The 17,838-nt window shown below is 46.3% G+C and overlaps 1 protein-coding gene across 4 annotated transcripts in view; it reads left to right on the forward strand.

Annotated features, from left to right (window-relative positions):
* Positions 1 to 17,838, forward strand: part of rbm27 (RNA binding motif protein 27) — a 185,401-nt gene that overhangs the window by 94,142 nt on the left and 73,421 nt on the right. For all 4 annotated transcript variants that reach the window (XM_072512629.1, XM_072512627.1, XM_072512628.1 and 1 more), the window contains one exon: positions 4,045 to 4,170. In XM_072512629.1, the coding sequence (XP_072368730.1) occupies positions 4,045 to 4,170 (126 nt within the window). The remainder of the gene's footprint in view (positions 1 to 4,044; positions 4,171 to 17,838) is intronic.

The raw sequence follows: 17,838 nt of genomic DNA on the forward strand, positions 1-17,838 counted from the left end.
AAAGTGACAACATTATCAAAAGTTGAGAGAGGAAAGGGAGGTTGAGGATATGCCAATAGTTTTCAAGAACAAGGTTGAGGGATTTTGTGAGGAATGGATGGCAATGATGGTGTTGAAATTGAGAGGGAGGTATTTGCATTCGCTACTCTAAAGAGCCTGAAAGAGAAGTTGGGTCGTCAGCACTTGCTGTCAATGTAATCAAGGAGTAGAAGGAGGATTTTGTGTTCAAGATGAACTCTTGAGGGCATGAAGAGAGATAAAAGAGAAGCTCAAGAAAATACTCTGCAATCTCAGCAGGTCTAACTGTATCTGTGGAGAGAGAAGGGCACTAACATTTCGAATCTGGATGACTCTTTGTCAAAAGCTGCTGAGATTGTCCAGTATTTTCTGTTTGTTTCCGATTCCAGCATCCGCAGTAACTTGTTTTTATTTTGGCTCAAGAACTATGTGGGCTCAGGGCTGGGGCAAGAGTGAAACCTAGGGGGAAGGTTTGGCTTGGCCGGCAAGGGGAACTGTGAGAAACAATTAAAGGCAGCTGAAATGCTGCTCACAATCTTTGTAATAAAGAAGACCCAAGTTCCTTATGTTTGTTGGTGAGGGAAAAAGTAACGCTCAAGTAATTCTACATAACATAAATACAAAGTATTGTGAGTTCTCCCCCCACCCCCCTCCACCGAATGTTTGGTTTGGCTTAAACTGAAGCAGAAATGGCGTTTTACCCATCAGCATATCATTAATTGCTCCATTGTATGCCTTTAGAACAATGTAAGATTGGAGTTTTGGCTGATTCTGTTTTATAAGTATTGGTTACTGGAGTCTGTTAAGTTACCCAATTCTTTTTTTCTCATTAAGGGACAAGTTAGCGTGACCATTACACTTACCCTGCACATCTTTTGGGTTGTGGGTCAGACCCAGGCAGACATGGGGGAATGTGCAAACTCCACACGGACAGTGACCCAGGGCCAGGATCGAACCTGCGTCCTCAGCGCCGTGAGGCAGCAGTACTAACCACCGCCACCGTGCCGCCCTAGGATGCCCAAGTTTACAGATGACATTAAAGCAGTAGAAGTAGATGGTCAGAAGCAATCAGAAAACACTGGAGATTATGGGCAGAAAAGTGATGGATCGATCCACTTTTGTCACGCCCAAATCCCATGAAAGAATAAAGAAAAAAATGCAACTAAGGTGAAGTGATGAGATTTGACCAAAGGTAGCAGTAAATATGTACTTTCAAATCCAAGATCAGTATCACCATAAACCTGGGAGTCTGAAAGAGAATAGCAAGATATCAAATTGCACAGCAAAATGTAAGCTGTAAAATGATGAATGCCCTTGAGGTCCCATACTTATTGTCCCCAACTTCAAAATGGATGTCATGATATTACGGAAGATTAAACATAGGATGGTAATGTTCATGCCAACACAGAAGAGTACTTGACTGTAAAGAATAATGTGTACTTTAGAATTTTTCTTTCGGGAAGAGCGTTAAAGGAGGTGATCAAATTTTCATTGGTTTGCAAACAGTTTGATTAGTTGGGGAAAGGAAATTGCCGGATTGGGGATTATTATGCCACCCTGGGCAAGCGTGCGGTCGATTCCGGCCCCATATGCCCAGGAGCCACATACCAGTGAATTCTATAATTATGCAAATTCCTGAAATCTTTGCCCATTGACCGCCCAGTAATTACAGTCACTAGGTTTGTAAGTTGAAACATAATTCCTGTTTATTTAGAACAAGGATGATGATGAGATAGGCGTAAATGCAACTGAATAACAACAAACTAACCTACTACCCCTTTGAATTGTCCCATTGTCTATCATAGACACAAGACAAACAACCACAGGGGGGGAAAGGGGTGAAAATAATAAGAGTGAACATTGAAAGATAAGAGACATTGCTTCATAGGGTAGCATGCTTTCTTCACAGTTTGTTTGTGTATTGGAGCCCTTGGTTTGCAGTCTGGAATGATCTTCACTGTAGTTTAGAAATGTTTTACTCCCAGCCTTTCCTGGAGACGCTTCACATCAGACTGTGCTTTTTGTTTGTGGATAATTTCCAGGCCTCTTTCGTTCATGAGACACTATATCTCTCATCAAACCTTGTCTTCAGCTTGTGGTTTGACCTTAATCCTTTGCAGTGCCAAGAGAATGGCACCCAGACTTAATGGAGCAAGAGTTTTCATCGTGGCCTTCTGGAGTTTAGCTGGATCTTTTGGGAGAGAAATAGTTGGAATCCTCCAACCAGACTGGAGAATCAGAAGTGAAACTGAAATGGACCCTCATGGCTCTGAGAAACATTTCCGAGGAATAAGATCCAATCACCTCCTGTTACAGAGCAGAGCACAGCTGTTTGGTCCAATTCATTGGCTACTAGCCACATCACTCAGACAGAGTCATCACTCAGGACAGCCAATCTTCAATCACCAAGCTAAAACAGCACAGTCTGCTAGAATCTGCTTGTTTGAATGAAAGGCTGCTTACAGGCTGCTTTGCCTTAAAGTCACAGGTCCATTAAACATCCATAGATGAAAAATGTAACACCAAAAATAAAAGAAAGGGAAAATAAGGGAATCAACTTGGAAAAAACAGGACGGACCCTTGCAGGATGTAGACTTAGTTAAAAAATTAAGTACACAATTCAGGAAAAATATATTGGCTCTCATCGATTATATTAGAAACTGCAAAAAATGGCAATTCTCGGTCATCTGCAAGGAATGATAGTTATTAACTGGTAACATAGTGATATATTTCACAATGACTTATTTGAAGAGCACATGAGAACATTCTGAAATACATGCTATAGATCTTTCTGAAATGCAGGCCATGCAGTTTTTATCAAACCGTAACCTTTTTTCCCGTGATCCACTTTCGCCAACAAGCCGACCTTCGGGACCCACGTTTGCCGACCTTTGTAACATGCCACGTTCGCATACATTTAATGGGAAAGGGAAGCCTACTTGGTCCTCACTCCATTCAGGTTCACAGAAGAGGACAATGCATATCAGATGCAGAGTTCAGCCAGTTCCTTTGTGCTGTCTTAATTTTTGTGAGAACAAAAATTCCAACCTTGCACAATAGCAACAAAATGCTTGTTTTACTCTGCACTGGATCCTCTTGGGAGATGCTACTCCAGAATGCTGACAGCCTCATGGACGTTTGGTGTGTTTTTAATGGGCTGTCACAGGTCAGGTACAGCAGCCTTTCATTTGGAGTCAGCTGTAAGTTAATCATAACTCTGAGGTTTCAACCTCCGAAGGAATTTTTCACCCACCATTCCTCTTTCAAAATCTGAAACTTCTCTCATTCACCAGTACGTCCCTGCATATAACACACATGGATTTTGCATCCGCACAATTGACAAAACCATACCTCAAGAAATCATCTTAATACTGCTTTGTTCTCAAGTTAAGTTTCTTCATAGGTTGATCACCTGAGGCCCGAGAACTCTGTGCAGAGCCGCCCCCCCCCAGTAGCTCCAACAGATTCAAATGAGAGATCCTGGCCAGTAGGTGCACTGCCTATTTATGTTGTGTCTGCCCATCTCATGTTTTAAAAAAAACAATCTACTTCACAGCCGTGTTGCCTTGCTTGCTAGCAGCTAGAAAGTGGAAGAAACTCTCTTCAGTGATTTCAGGCCAAAAGGAAGTACAGACAGGGTGCTTGATAAGTGTATATGCTCTCTGACCTCACTGCTACCGCTTATGGTTAGAAAACTGCACACAGCCTCATTTTGTTCTCATTTTAAAGCTGGTAGCAGCCGCCATTTTCAATTTAAATGCTGGTAGCGGTCACTGGGCATGACCATCCTGGCACCCGCCTGCAACCCTCCAGCGGGTTGAGACCCACCATTCGAAAAACCCTGTGCCATGATATTTTGTCATATCAAGTTGTCTAGCATGATCTGAGTATTATAATTAGACACCATTTGGTGTCTTCCTGGGACTTTGTTCTACAGCCAAAATTGTGCGCACTATTTAATGTTCCATAATACTTGTCTGAAGTTATAATGCTATTAAGTTATTATGCTAACTTTGTTTCTCCTAGGGGCCTCCCAACTCCACAAGCCTGATAAAGGCAGGATATAGTTCTGCAGTCACAAAGACAAACCATAAATCTTCTGTTACATCCAGTAAAGCAATTGAAGCAAAAGAAGCTCTCAGGAAAAAGCAGGTACTGTAGATATTAGTGGCATAGTTTCCTTTGTAGTCTTTTGGGCATCTTATGTACACTTCATTTCACTCTTGAATTAAGTTTAGGAACATAGGAAATAGGTGCAGGTGTAGACTATGAGCCCCCTTGTGTCTGTTACGCCACTCAACTAGCTCATGGCTGCTGATCTACCTCAACACCATTTTATCACATTATCCCTTGGTATCTTTAATGTCTAGAAATCTATTCATCACTGTCTTGAATATACTCAATTAATTTATCTAATTTTACAGTGAGTTCTTTAGTACCTGATTTAAATGCTAATTTTGAGCAGATCAGTTATTCATACTAATGTTGGAAAGCTTGAGACTACTGTGTTACTGCACTTGTAGTGCTATGTTACTGAACGAGGAACCCAGAGACTCCGATTGTGGAGATAATTAGTTCAAATTCTATCATTGTGATTGAGAATTTAAATTCAATTCATGAAATAAAATAATAGTTTTGTGGTCAGTAATCATGACCATGAAACTAGCATTATCTATCTCTCTAAAATCCCAACAAGTTCACTAATGTCATTGGGGAGCAAAATCTGCATTCCTTACAAGATTGTGCCTGTATGTGACTCCATACCTTTTGCAATGTGGGTGAATCTTAAATGGTATCAAGCTGGTGGTTCCGGGTGCGGCGATGACCAGCTGAGTCGCACGTTTCGGCAGCTCCCTGTGAAACGGACTTTTGGGCTCTTGATAGGAGCCCCAACGGCAATTTTGACGGCTAAAAACACTGTGCGGTAAACCAGAAGGGAATCCCCCCTGGATACGGATGGAAAAAGGAGGAGAGAGTGGCCAGATTGCAGTGGATCCTTTAGAACAGCGGCAAGGAAGGCAAGCAAAAACCAAGATGGCGTCGGAAGGTGGCAGTTTAACATGGGGCCCTGAACAACAAGAGTTCTTGAAATGCTGTGTGGAAGAGATCAAAAAGGAAATGAAGAAAGAGCTGTTGGCCCCGATACTACAGGCGATCGAAGGGCTAAAGGAGGAACAAAAGACCCAGGAGTGGGAGCTTCGGGTCATGAAGGCAAAGGCAGCCGAGAATGAGGACGATATACAGGGCCTGGTGGTGAAGACGGAGACGCAGGAGGCACATCAGAAACGATGTGTGGAAAGGTTGGAGGCACTGGAAAACAACGCAAGGAGGAACAACCTGAGGATTCTTGGTCTTCCTGAAGGTGTGGAGGGAGCGGACGTCGGGGCATATGTGAGCACGATGCTGCACTCGTTAATGGGAGCGGAGGCCCCGGCGGGTCCGTTGGAGGTGGCGGGAGCATACCAAGTGATGGCGCGAGGACCGAGAGCAGGAGAAATTCCCAGAGCCATAGTGGTGAGATTCCTCCGTTTTAAGGATAGAGAAATGGTCCTTAGATGGGCGAAGAAAACTCGGAACAGTAAATGGGAGAACGCGGTGATCCGCGTTTATCAAGACTGGAGTGCGGAGGTGGCGAGAAGGAGGGCGAGCTTTAATCGGGCCAAGGCGGTGCTTCATAAAAAGAAGATAAAATTTGGAATGCTGCAACCGGCAAGACTGTGGGTCACATATCGAGGGAGGCACCACTACTTTGAGACGGCGGATGAAGCGTGGACTTTTATTGTGGAAGAAAAACTGGAATGAGCGGGTTATTAAAATGAACTTTCGAACAAAGTGGTGGGGCGAATGTGGGGGGCAAAGAGGGGTTTTATGTACTAATCCTGCGATGTGGTAACTTTTCTCTCTCCCACAGGTGGTGATGGGGGGGAGGAGGGGAGGTGGAGGAGATGGGGCGTTGGCCATTGGGGGCGGGGCCAAGGGAGAAGCGCGGGCTTGGTTCCCGCGCTATGATAATCATGGCGGGAATAGAGAAGCAGGAAGGAGGGGGCGTCGCACGGTGCGAGCCGCGGTCACGGGGGGAAGCCGAGATCAGCCAGAGTTTGCTGACTTCTGGGAGCAACATGGGGGGAGTAATTACGCTAGCGGGGGATCTAGCGGGGGGGGGGGTGGGAGGGGGGAATTACTGGGTTGCTGCTGCTGGGGAGAGGGGGGAGCTGGTATGGGAGAGGATGGGCGGGGGGGCACCGCCTGGGGGAGATACAGCTGCGTGGGAACCGGGTGAGGAGCTGGAAAAAGGTGATGGCTAATCGACAAGGGGGGGGGGGTAGGAAGCCCCCCAACTCGGCTGATCGCGTGGAACGTGAGAGGGCTGAACGGGCCGATAAAGAGGGCACGGGTACTCGCACATCTTAAGAAACTTAAGGCAGATGTGGTTATGTTACAGGAAACGCACCTGAAACTGATAGACCAGGTTAGGCTACGCAAAGGATGGGTGGGGCAGGTGTTCCATTCGGGGCTAGATGCGAAAAACAGGGGGGGTGGCTATATTAGTGGGGAAGCGGGTAATGTTCGAGGCAAAGACTATAGTGGCGGATAACGGGGGCAGATACGTGATGGTGAGTGGCAAACTACAGGGGGAGACGGTGGTTTTGGTAAACGTATATGCCCCGAACTGGGATGATGCCAATTTTATGAGGCGGATGCTAGGACGCATTCCGGACCTAGAGATGGGAAAGCTGATAATGGGGGGAGATTTTAATACGGTGTTGGAACCAGGGCTGGATAGGTCGAAGTCCAGGACTGGAAGGAGGCCGGCAGCAGCCAAGGTACTTAAAGATTTTATGGAGCAGATGGGAGGTGTAGACCCGTGGAGATTTAGCAGACCTAGGAGTAAGGAGTTCTCGTTTTTCTCCTATGTCCATAAAGTCTACTCGCGAATAGACTTTTTTGTGCTGGATAGGGCATTGATCCCGAAGGTGAGGGGAACGGAGTATACGGCTATAGCCATTTCGGATCACGCTCCACACTGGGTGGACTTGGAGATAGGGGAGGAAACAGGAGGGCGCCCACCCTGGAGAATGGACATGGGACTAATGGCAGATGAGGGGGTGTGTCTAAGGGTGAGGGGGTGCATTGAAAAGTACTTGGAACTCAATGATAATGGGGAGGTCCAGGTGGGAGTGGTCTGGGAGGCGTTGAAGGCGGTGGTTAGAGGGAAGCTGATATCAATAAGGGCACATAAAGGGAAGCAGGAGAGTAAGGAACGGGAGCGGTTGCTGCAAGAACTTTTGAGGGTGGACAGACAATATGCGGAAGCACCGGAGGAGGGACTGTACAGGGAAAGGCAAAGGCTACATGTAGAATTTGACTTGCTGACTACAGGCACTGCAGAGGCACAATGGAGGAAGGCACAGGGTGTACAGTACGAATATGGGGAGAAGGCGAGCAGGTTGCTGGCACACCAATTGAGGAAAAGGGGAGCAGCGAGGGAAATAGGGGGAGTGAGGGATGAGGAAGGAGAGATGGAGCGGGGAGCGGAGAGAGTGAATGGAGTGTTCAAGACATTTTATAAAAAATTATATGAAGCTCAACCCCCGGATGGGAGGGAGAGAATGATGGGCTTCTTGGATCGGCTGGAATTTCCCAAGGTGGAAGAGCAGGAAAGGGTGGGACTGGGAGCACAGATCGAGGTAGAAGAAGTGGTGAAAGGAATTAGGAGCATGCAGGCGGGAAAGGCCCCGGGACCGGATGGATTCCCAGTCGAATTCTATAGAAAATATGTGGACTTGCTCGCCCCGGTACTGACGAGGACCTTTAATGAGGCAAAGGAAAGGGGACAACTGCCCCCGACTATGTCTGAAGCAACGATATCGCTTCTCTTAAATAAGCTACAATGCGGGTCCTATAGACCTATTTCCCTCCTAAATGTAGATGCCAAGGTCCTGGCCAAGGTAATGGCAATGAGAATAGAGGAATGTGTCCCGGGGGTGGTCCACGAGGACCAAACTGGGTTTGTGAAGGGGAGACAGCTGAACACGAATATACGGAGGTTGTTCGGGGTAATGATGATGGCCCCACCAGAGGGAGAAACGGAGATAGTAGTGGCGATGGATGCCGAGAAAGCATTTGATAGAGTGGAGTGGGATTATTTGTGGGAGGTGTTGAGGAGATTTGGTTTTGGAGAGGGGTATGTTAGATGGGTGCAGCTGTTGTATAGGGCCCCAGTGGCGAGCGTGGTCACGAATGGACGGGGATCTGCATATTTTCGGCTCCATAGAGGGACAAGGCAGGAATGCCCTCTGTCCCCATTATTGTTTGCACTGGCGATTGAGCCCCTGGCGATAGCGTTGAGGGGTTCCAAGAAGTGGAGGGGAGTACTTAGGGGAGGAGAAGATCACCGGGTATCTTTGTATGCGGACGATTTGCTAATATACGTGGCGGTCCCGGCGGAGGGGATGCCAGAAATAATGCGGATACTTGGGGAGTTTGGGGATTTTTCAGGGTATAAATTGAACATGGGGAAAAGTGAGTTGTTTGTGGTGCATCCAGGGGAGCAGAGTAGAGAAATAGAGGACCTACCGTTGAGGAAGGTAACAAGGGACTTTCGTTACCTGGGGATCCAGATAGCTAAGAATTGGGGCACATTGCATAGGTTAAATTTAACGCGGTTGGTGGAACAGATGGAGGAGGATTTCAAGAGATGGGATATGGTATCCCTGTCAATGGCAGGGAGGGTGCAGGCGGTTAAGATGGTGGTCCTCCCGAGATTCCTCTTTGTGTTTCAGTGCCTCCCGGTGGTGATCACGAAGGCTTTTTTTAAAAGGATTGAAAAGAGCATCATGGGTTTTGTGTGGGCCGGGAAGACCCCGAGAGTGAGGAAGGGATTCTTACAGCGTAGCAGGGATAGGGGGGGGCTGGCACTACCGAGCCTAAGTGAGTATTATTGGGCCGCTAATATTTCAATGGTGAGTAAGTGGATGGGAGAGGAGGAGGGAGCGGCGTGGAAGAGATTAGAGAGGGCGTCCTGTAGGGGGACTAGCCTACAGGCTATGGTGACAGCCCCATTGCCGTTCTCACCGAGGAACTACACCACAAGCCCGGTGGTGGTGGCTACACTGAAGATTTGGGGACAGTGGAGACGGCATAGGGGAAAGACTGGAGCCTTGGGGGGGTCCCCGATAAGAAACAACCATAGGTTTGCCCCGGGGGGAATGGATGGGGGATATGGAATGTGGCAAAGAGCAGGAATAACGCAACTGAAAGATCTGTTTGTGGATGGGAAGTTCGCGAGTCTGGGAGCGCTGACCGAGAAATATGGGTTGCCCCAAGGGAATGCATTCAGTTATATGCAACTGAGGGCTTTTGCGAGGCAACAGGTGAGGGAATTCCCGCAGCTCCCGACACAAGAGGTGCAGGACAGAGTGATCTCAAAGACATGGGTGGGGGATGGTAAGGTGTCAGATATATATAGGGAAATGAGGGACGAAGGGGAGACTATGGTAGATGAACTAAAAGGGAAATGGGAAGAAGAGCTGGGGGAGGAGATCGAGGAGGGGCTGTGGGCAGATGCCCTAAGCAGGGTAAACTCGTCGTCCTCGTGTGCCAGGCTAAGCCTGATTCAGTTTAAGGTATTACACAGGGCACATATGACTGGAGCACGGCTCAGTAAATTTTTTGGGGTGGAGGATAGGTGTGCGAGGTGCTCGAGAAGCCCAGCGAATCATACCCATATGTTTTGGTCATGCCCGGCACTACAGGGGTTTTGGATGGGGGTGACAAAGGTGCTTTCAAAAGTAGTAGGAGTCCGGGTCGAACCAAGCTGGGGGTTGGCTATATTTGGGATTGCACAAGAGCCGGGAGTGCAGGAGGCGAGAGACGCCGATGTTTTGGCCTTTGCGTCCCTAGTAGCCCGGCGCAGGATATTGCTAATGTGGAAAGAAGCCAAGCCCCCGGGGGTGGAGACCTGGATAAATGACATGGCGGGGTTTATAAAGCTAGAGCGGATTAAGTTCTTCCGAAGGGGGTCGGCTCAAGGGTTCACCAGGCGGTGGCAACCGTTCGTCGAATACCTCGCAGAAAGATAGACGGAACGGGAAAAAGAAGGCAGCAGCAGCAGCCCAGAATCGGGGGGGGTGGGTGGGGGGGGGGGGGGGGGGGAGGAGGAACCAGAAGGACTCTCAGGGTTGTTAATATATACTGTATAGTATGTATAGGTCGTTGCTACAGATAAATTATATATTGGACTGTTAAATTATATTTTTGGAGAGTGTTACTTGTGACAAGGCAGTTGCCAATTAGGGCTAGTTTTCATTTTTGTTATTTATTATTTATTCATTTTTTGTTCATAAAATAGGTCATTGTTATTTGTGTTGTAATAATATTGTGTAAAGGATGCACAATGTACTGTGTTGGTTGACCAAAAATTTTCAATAAAGTATTTAATTTTTAAAAAAAAATGGTATCAAGCTGCTACAAGAAGGTTATTTGACAAAATCTGATGAACTGCCCTGCATTGACCTCCAGCATCAGACACGGCAGTCAACACTGCAACAAATTCCTCAGTAAATCTAGGGACCTGTGCAAACATTGGGAAAGTAGTACCACAAGCCTATCGAGCAACAGCCTGACATAGCCATACAATCATACAGTGGTACAGGGCTGAATTATCTGAGGCACCAGATTGCCTGCCCCCACCCACCCCTGCATTGGCCATTAAAAGGCTGGAGGTGGGATTTCTGTCCTTCAGGAGCAGAAAGGCCTGCCTCTGATTGGCTGGCAGCTCTCCGGTATGTGTTGGGTGTTCTGGATCACATACAGGTCACCAGCACTTGAAATAGTGCAACACTATTTTATTGAATCATTAACTGTTTAAACATACTCAGACTGTGGGTTAATAAGATACCAGCTTTAACTAAAGACCTTTGCCTTGTCCTAACCAGTCGATGCACTGTGTTACAGGCTGTGAGCTCTGTCCTAGCTAGCTGCAACTCGAATGAGCGGGAACTCTGATGCCTCCCGTCTTTATAGTGTGTGTGCTCTCACTGGTGATTAGCTGCGGTGTTGTGTGTGTTGATTGGTCCCACTGTGTGTCCATCAATGTGTGTCTGCACCATGATATACTGGTGTATATTATGACATCCGGAATGTCTGGACCGAGGCGAGCAGCATTGGGTCAGGATGTGGGTAGGTTTATGGGTGTCTCTTATTACGATTCCAGACCAGACCTCAACAGTGGCTAGGATACTGGACCAAAGTCCCAGTCCTTTTGTTTATTTTAATATTGCGGAAAGAATGATTTGCTCCAGAAATGATTACATGAAAAAAATAGGGCTTTAGTATCTCTAAAACAAAGCTTTATTACAAATACAATATTAACTTTTCACTTCACATCTGAAAAAGAAGAGCTTCCAATTACCCCTTAACATGACTTAAGATTCCCATTAAACAACAAGAAAAGAAACATACACTCTCAATCCAGTTGAAAATCAGCAGTGTCTATCGTAATACTTGCTTTACAAAACAGATTCTGGCTCTTGTTAAAGCCCCTTCAGACTCTGGCTGAATATCTTCAAATAACTGCTTCAGCTGGTTGTTTCAGCCTCTTCATTGTCTTCAGACAAGACTGCTCTGCTTTTAAAATATTATTACTCTTAATTTTAAACTCTCCCACTTGGAAAGAAAATTGCCTTTACTTGCACTCTTTAAAGAGCACAAGTGTTGCCAGACTTCATTTCCAAAAGTCTTTCTCCAAAGCTCTGCCTCTCTCATGCTTTTAAAATAACTCTCTGCCATCCTGAGCTCCACCCAGCAATGACCTTATCAAAGAACAAAGAAAAGTACAGCACAGGAACAGGCCCTTCGGCCCTCCAAGCCCTTGCCGACCATGCTGCCCGTCTAAACTAAAATCTTCTGCACTTTCTGGGTCCGTATCCCTCTATTCCCATCCTATTCATGTATTTGTCCAGATGCCCCTTTAAATGTGACAATCGTCCCTGCTTCCACCACCTCCTCCGGCAGCGAGTTCCAGGCACCCACTACTCTCTGTAAAAAAAACTTGCCTCGTACATCTCCTCTAAACCTTGCCCCTCGCACCTTAAACCTATGCCCCCTAGTAATTGACCCCTCTATCCTGGGAAAAAGCCTCTGACTATCCACTCTGTCTATGCTCCTCATAATTTTGTAGACCCCTATCAGGTCGCCCCTCAATCTCCGTCGTTCCAGTGAGAACAAACCGAGTTTATTCAACCGCTCCTCATAGCTAATGCCCTCCATACCAGGCAACATCCTGGTAAATCTCTTCTGCACCCTCTCTAAAGCCTCCACATCCTTCTGGTAGTGTGGCGACTAGAATTGAACACTATACTCCAAGTGTGGCCTAACTAAGGTTCTATCCAGCTGCAACATGACTTGCCAATTCTTACACTCAATGCCCCGGCCAATGAAGGCAAGCATGCCGTATGCCTTCTTGACTACCTTCTCCACCTGTGTTGCCCCTTTCAGTGACCTGTGGACCTGTACACCGAGATCTCTCTGACTTTCAATACTCTTGAGGGTTCTACCATTCACTGTATATTCCCTACCTGCATGAGACCTTCCCAAATGCATTACCTCACATTTGTCCGGATTAAACTCCATCTGCCATTTCTCCGCCCAAGTCTCCAAACAATCTAAATCCTGCTGTATCCTCTGACCGTCCTCATCGCTATCCGCAATTCCACCAACCTTTGTGTCGTCTGCAAACCTACTAATCAGACCAGTTCCATTTTCCTCAATCATTTATATAGACTACGAACAGAAAAGGTCCCGGCACTGATCCCTGCGGAACAGCACTAGTCACAGCCCTCCAATTAGAAAAGCACCCTTCCATTACTACTCTCTGCCTCCTATGACCGAGCCAGTTCTGTATCCACCTTGCCAGCTCACCCCTGATCCCGTGTGACTTCACCTTTTGTACCAGTCTTACCATGGGGGACCTTGTCAAAGGCCTTACTGAAGTCCATATAGACGACACCCACTGTCCTACCTGCATCAATCATCTTTGTGACCTCTTCGAAAAACTCTATCAAGTTAGTGAGACACGATCTCCCCTTCACAAAACCATGCTGCCTCTCACTAATACGTCCATTTGCTTCCAAATGGAGTAGATCCTGTCTTGAAGATTTCTCTCCAGTAATTTCCCTACCACTGACGTAAGGCTCACCGGCCTGTAGTTCCCTGGATTATCCTTGCTACCCTTCTTAAACAGAGGAACAACATTGGTTATTCTCCAGTCCTTCGAGACATCATCTGAAGACCGTGAGGATCCAAAGATTTCTGGCAAGGCCTCAGCAATTTCCTCTCTAGCCTCCTTCAGTATTCTGGGGTAGATCCCACCAGGCCTTGGGGACTTATCTACCTTAATATTTTTCAAGACGCCCAACACCTCGTCTTTTTGGATCTCAATGTGACCCAGGCTATCTACACACCCATCTCCAGACTCAACATCTACCAATTTCTTCTCTTTGGTGAATACTGATGCAAAGTATTCATTTAGTTCCTCACCCATTTCCTCTGGCTCCACACACAGATTCCCTTGCCTATCCTTCAATGGGCCAACCCTTTTCCCTGGCTACCCTCTTGTCACCCCAAGTTAAAAAAACAAATTAAATTTCCGGGGACTGAAAACATATAAACTCTCTTGACACTTCTCCAGGCAAACCACTATGTGTTAGCCGAGATTGGAAAAACACATTCCTTTGTCAAATTCACCTGCTGGCTGCTAAAACCACCCAGGCCCTGCAGAACAGAACTTTTTTAAACATAAATAAATAAATGACCATTGCAGTCAAACACATTCTAACCCCAGGCTTTTAACCCTTAAATTGCCCACTACATTTATAATCCAAATTTCCTCAAATCTTCCAATTGTCTTATTCACTAGCTGCTAAATGGGAAGTCCCCAGCTGGGAGAGTGGGGTTAGGGTTTGAGAGGCTCTGCGTGGAGACCAACCGTTTAGAAGAGGGCAGGGGGGAGTGAAACACGATTGCCACCTCCTGCGCCTCAAATGATTCTGTGGCCAGACTTTTTTGGGGTGTGTGTTCCGATGGCCCAGAAGGTTGCCCCCCCCCCCCCCAAAAAAAACAACCCCACCAACTCCAGCTCACAGGGAAAGCCGCTGGACTGGATGCCTGTGCCGAGCATGGGCCATTCCTGCAGGCTGTTCAGTCCTGGCATCAACTGGTTATAGCCCTCAAGTAGAAATTAATTGCCTCAGTTGGTTCACCGGCTGCCCGATGGCATCACCACTGCTCGTATAATTTTAATTTTGGTGGGACAGTATAAGAAAGTTGGTGGCTGACAGGCCACCTGCCAGATTTAACAAGCCAACCTGCTGGCCAGGACAGGGAGCGTGAAATCCAGTCCATAGAATCAGTGGGGAGTTGCTCTGGAAATTAAAATTGATCCCAGACGCCATGGAAAATTTAATGGCATCAGATAAAACCTGCGCAAGGAACCCTCCTGTTTTAATTACCACCTATCGCACTCTTTCAGGTGATGAAACAGTGTCCTCAATGTTGGACAGCATGGAGTGTAAACACAACATATTTTGGTTATGTCCAACTCCAGGAGTGGCTCAGTAACACCACAACCGACCAAGTACTGAAGGACATAACTGCCACAATAGGCCTGCGCAGATGGTGAGAGAAACAGCATGAGGGAAGAATCTACTTGACTAATTCCTAACCAGTCTACTTGTTGCAAAGGAAGGTGTCTTGGCCAAGAATGAGGCTTCGCGAAGCCTCATCTTTATACTGAGGATGCCATCCGTTCTGTTGTGTGGCACCGCCGCTGTCCAAAATGGAAGAGATTCAGATCTGATCGAACATCTCAAACCTGGGCTGTGAGCTATCAGCAGGATCAGAATTTTCAACCCCCTCAATTAATAAGCATTTTAACAGCATATTCTTAACTCTACCATTACCATCGAGAGCCAATGTCTCAACTTCGACAGTGAATGTAGGAGAACATCGCAGGAGCAACAGAGTTTACCTGAAAATTGTGTTTCAATCTGGTGAAACCACAACGGAGCATTTTATGCTCACTGAACAGCAGAATCATGGTATATAGACAGAGCTCAGTGATCCCACAGCAAAAGAATCAGAGCCAGGTTCTGCAGTACTGCCACTTCCAGTCACAAAAGGCAATGGACAATTAAACAACAGTAGGAGACAACTCCCAAGAACATCCCAATCCCAGATGGCAGAGCCGTGCACATGATACAAAAGACATGTCTGAAGCATTTGCAGTCATCTCAGCCACAAGTGCTGACTGGATGATCTATCTCTGCCTCTATTTAAGGTCACAGATGCCAGTGTGATATCACCGTATGTGATATCAATCAATGGCTGAAGACACTGGATACAGCAAAGGCAATGGGCCCTGACAACATCCTGACTGTTTAACTGAAGACTTTTGCTCCAGAACTATCCACTCTTGTAGCCAAGCTGTTTCAGTACAGCTACAACACTGGCATCTGCCTGACAATGTGGAAAATTGCCCAGAGTATATCTTGTCCACAAGAAGCAGGACTAATCCAACCCATCCATCCAATTACTTTCCCATCAATCCACTTGATTTTCAGCATCATGACGGAAGACACCATTGACTGCAATTAAGTGGCACTTACTCACCAGTAACCTACTTGCTGATGCTTAGTTTGGGTTCTGCCAGATCTACTCTGGCAGCATGGTAGCACAAGTGATTAACACTGTGGCTTCACAGCACCAGGGTCCCAGGTTCGATTCCCTGCTGGGTCACTGTCTGTGCGGAGTCTGCACGTTCTCCCCGTGTGTGTGTGTGAGTTTCCTCCGGGTGCCCCGGTTTCCTCCCACAGTCCAAAGACGTGCAGGTTAGGTGGATTGGCAATGATAAATTGCCCTTTGTGACCAAAGGGGTTAGAAGGGGTTGTTGGGTTGCGGGGGTGGGGTGGAAGTGAGGGCTTAAGTGGGTCGGTGCAGATTCGATCGGCCGAATGGCCTCCTTCTGCACTGTATGTTCTATACTCATCTCCAGACCTCAATACCGTTGTGTTCCAAATATGGAGCTGAATTGCATAGATAAGGTGAGAGAGACTGCTTGATATCAAGGCAGTATTTAATTGTGTACCGCATCAAGGAGCTCTAGCAAAATTTGAAGTCGATGAGAATCCAGGATGAAATCTCTTCACTGCTTAGGAGTACGATAATTGTGTTTGTTGGCGGTTGATCGTCCCTGTCTCAGGAGATCCTCAGGGCTGTGTCCTGGCACAAGTATTTTCAGCTGCTTAATCAATATTTGACATTTCATTCATGACATACAAGAAATACGGAAATTTTTACTGACTGCAGTGTTCATTTGCACTCCACTCTTAAGATAATGAAGCAGTCTGTGCCTGCATGCATTAAGACCTGGATAACGTTCAGGCTTGGGCTAAGAAGCAAAAATGAGATGCATGGAATCATAGAATTTGCAGTGCAGAAGGAGGCCATTTGAGTCTGCACCGGCCCTTGGAACGAGCACCCTGCACCCTATCCCCGTAACCCCACCTAACCTATTTTTGGACACTGAGGGGAATTTTATTGTGGCATGCCACACACGTGCCAGTCAATGATCATCTCCAACAAGAGAGATTCTGAATATCTGTCCTGACATTCAGTGGTATAAACATTGTTGAATCTGCCGCTAACTATATTCAAGGGAATTACCATTTACCAGAAATTTAACTGAACGTTTAAATACTGTGGCTATAAGGGAAACTCAAGAGGCTAGGTATTTTCTAAGAGTTATTCGTCTTCCGACTCCTGAATGTGTGTGTGTCATCTACAAGGCACAAGTCAGGAGTGTGATTTATTAGATGTTTTATCCTAAAGGACATTTGTTTTTAAACTTTAGACTCCAAAACCAGCTAAATGGCACCCTGCTGTGTCATAATGACTATGATTCGATTTGCCACTTGTCTGGATATGTGCAGCTCCAGCAACTAAAGAAACTTGACACCATACAGCCTGCTTGATTGGCACCCCATCCACCACCCCCTCCATTCACAACTGACACACAATGGCAGCAGTTTGTACCATCTACAAGATGCACTGCAGCAATTCATCAGGGCTTCTTGACAGTGCCCTCCAAAGCCACTCTTAATGTCTGAGAAGAACAAGGGCAGCAGGCATAGCACACCATATATCGGGTTCCTTTCTCATTGTTGGGTCAAAATACTTGGACTTTCCCCCCCCCAACAGCATTGTAGATATATCTTCACCATCCAAACTGCAGTGGTTCAGGAAGGTGGCTCATCACCGGCTTCTTGAGGGCAATTAATTAGCACTGGGCAATAATTGCTGGCCTTGCATCAATGCCCACATTTCATGAGTGAAGAAAATTAAGTCTCCCCGAGCTGCTTTGAAAAGTTACAGATACAAATTATGTTAAGGTCATTTATCATAAGTTATGTGGGACAGACTGGCTACTAATCTTTAGTTTTTAAGCATAAGATGGTAGTTAAATGTAGAAAAAAGAATAATAAAGTGGAAGTCATTTTGTTTCTATTGCTTAATTACAACAACTTAAAACAGGAAATGTCTCATTCTAACCCTGAATATTGAAATATTGCAAGGGGAAGTTAATTATCTGGATTGATGTCCTTCGGAGGTTATAACATATGAAGATAGATGCACGACCATGGCAAAGCAGGAACCTCATTTGACTATTTTGTCCCCGTTAATGATATAGGTCTTGCCTTGTTTGTGAAGGTTTTTCCAGTCCTTAATATGGATTTCTCCTTAGACTTCTCCGCCTCATTAATC

Source organism: Scyliorhinus torazame, chromosome 7 (genome assembly GCF_047496885.1).
Source record: "Scyliorhinus torazame isolate Kashiwa2021f chromosome 7, sScyTor2.1, whole genome shotgun sequence".
In the NCBI taxonomy this organism is placed as follows: Eukaryota; Metazoa; Chordata; class Chondrichthyes; order Carcharhiniformes; family Scyliorhinidae; genus Scyliorhinus; species Scyliorhinus torazame.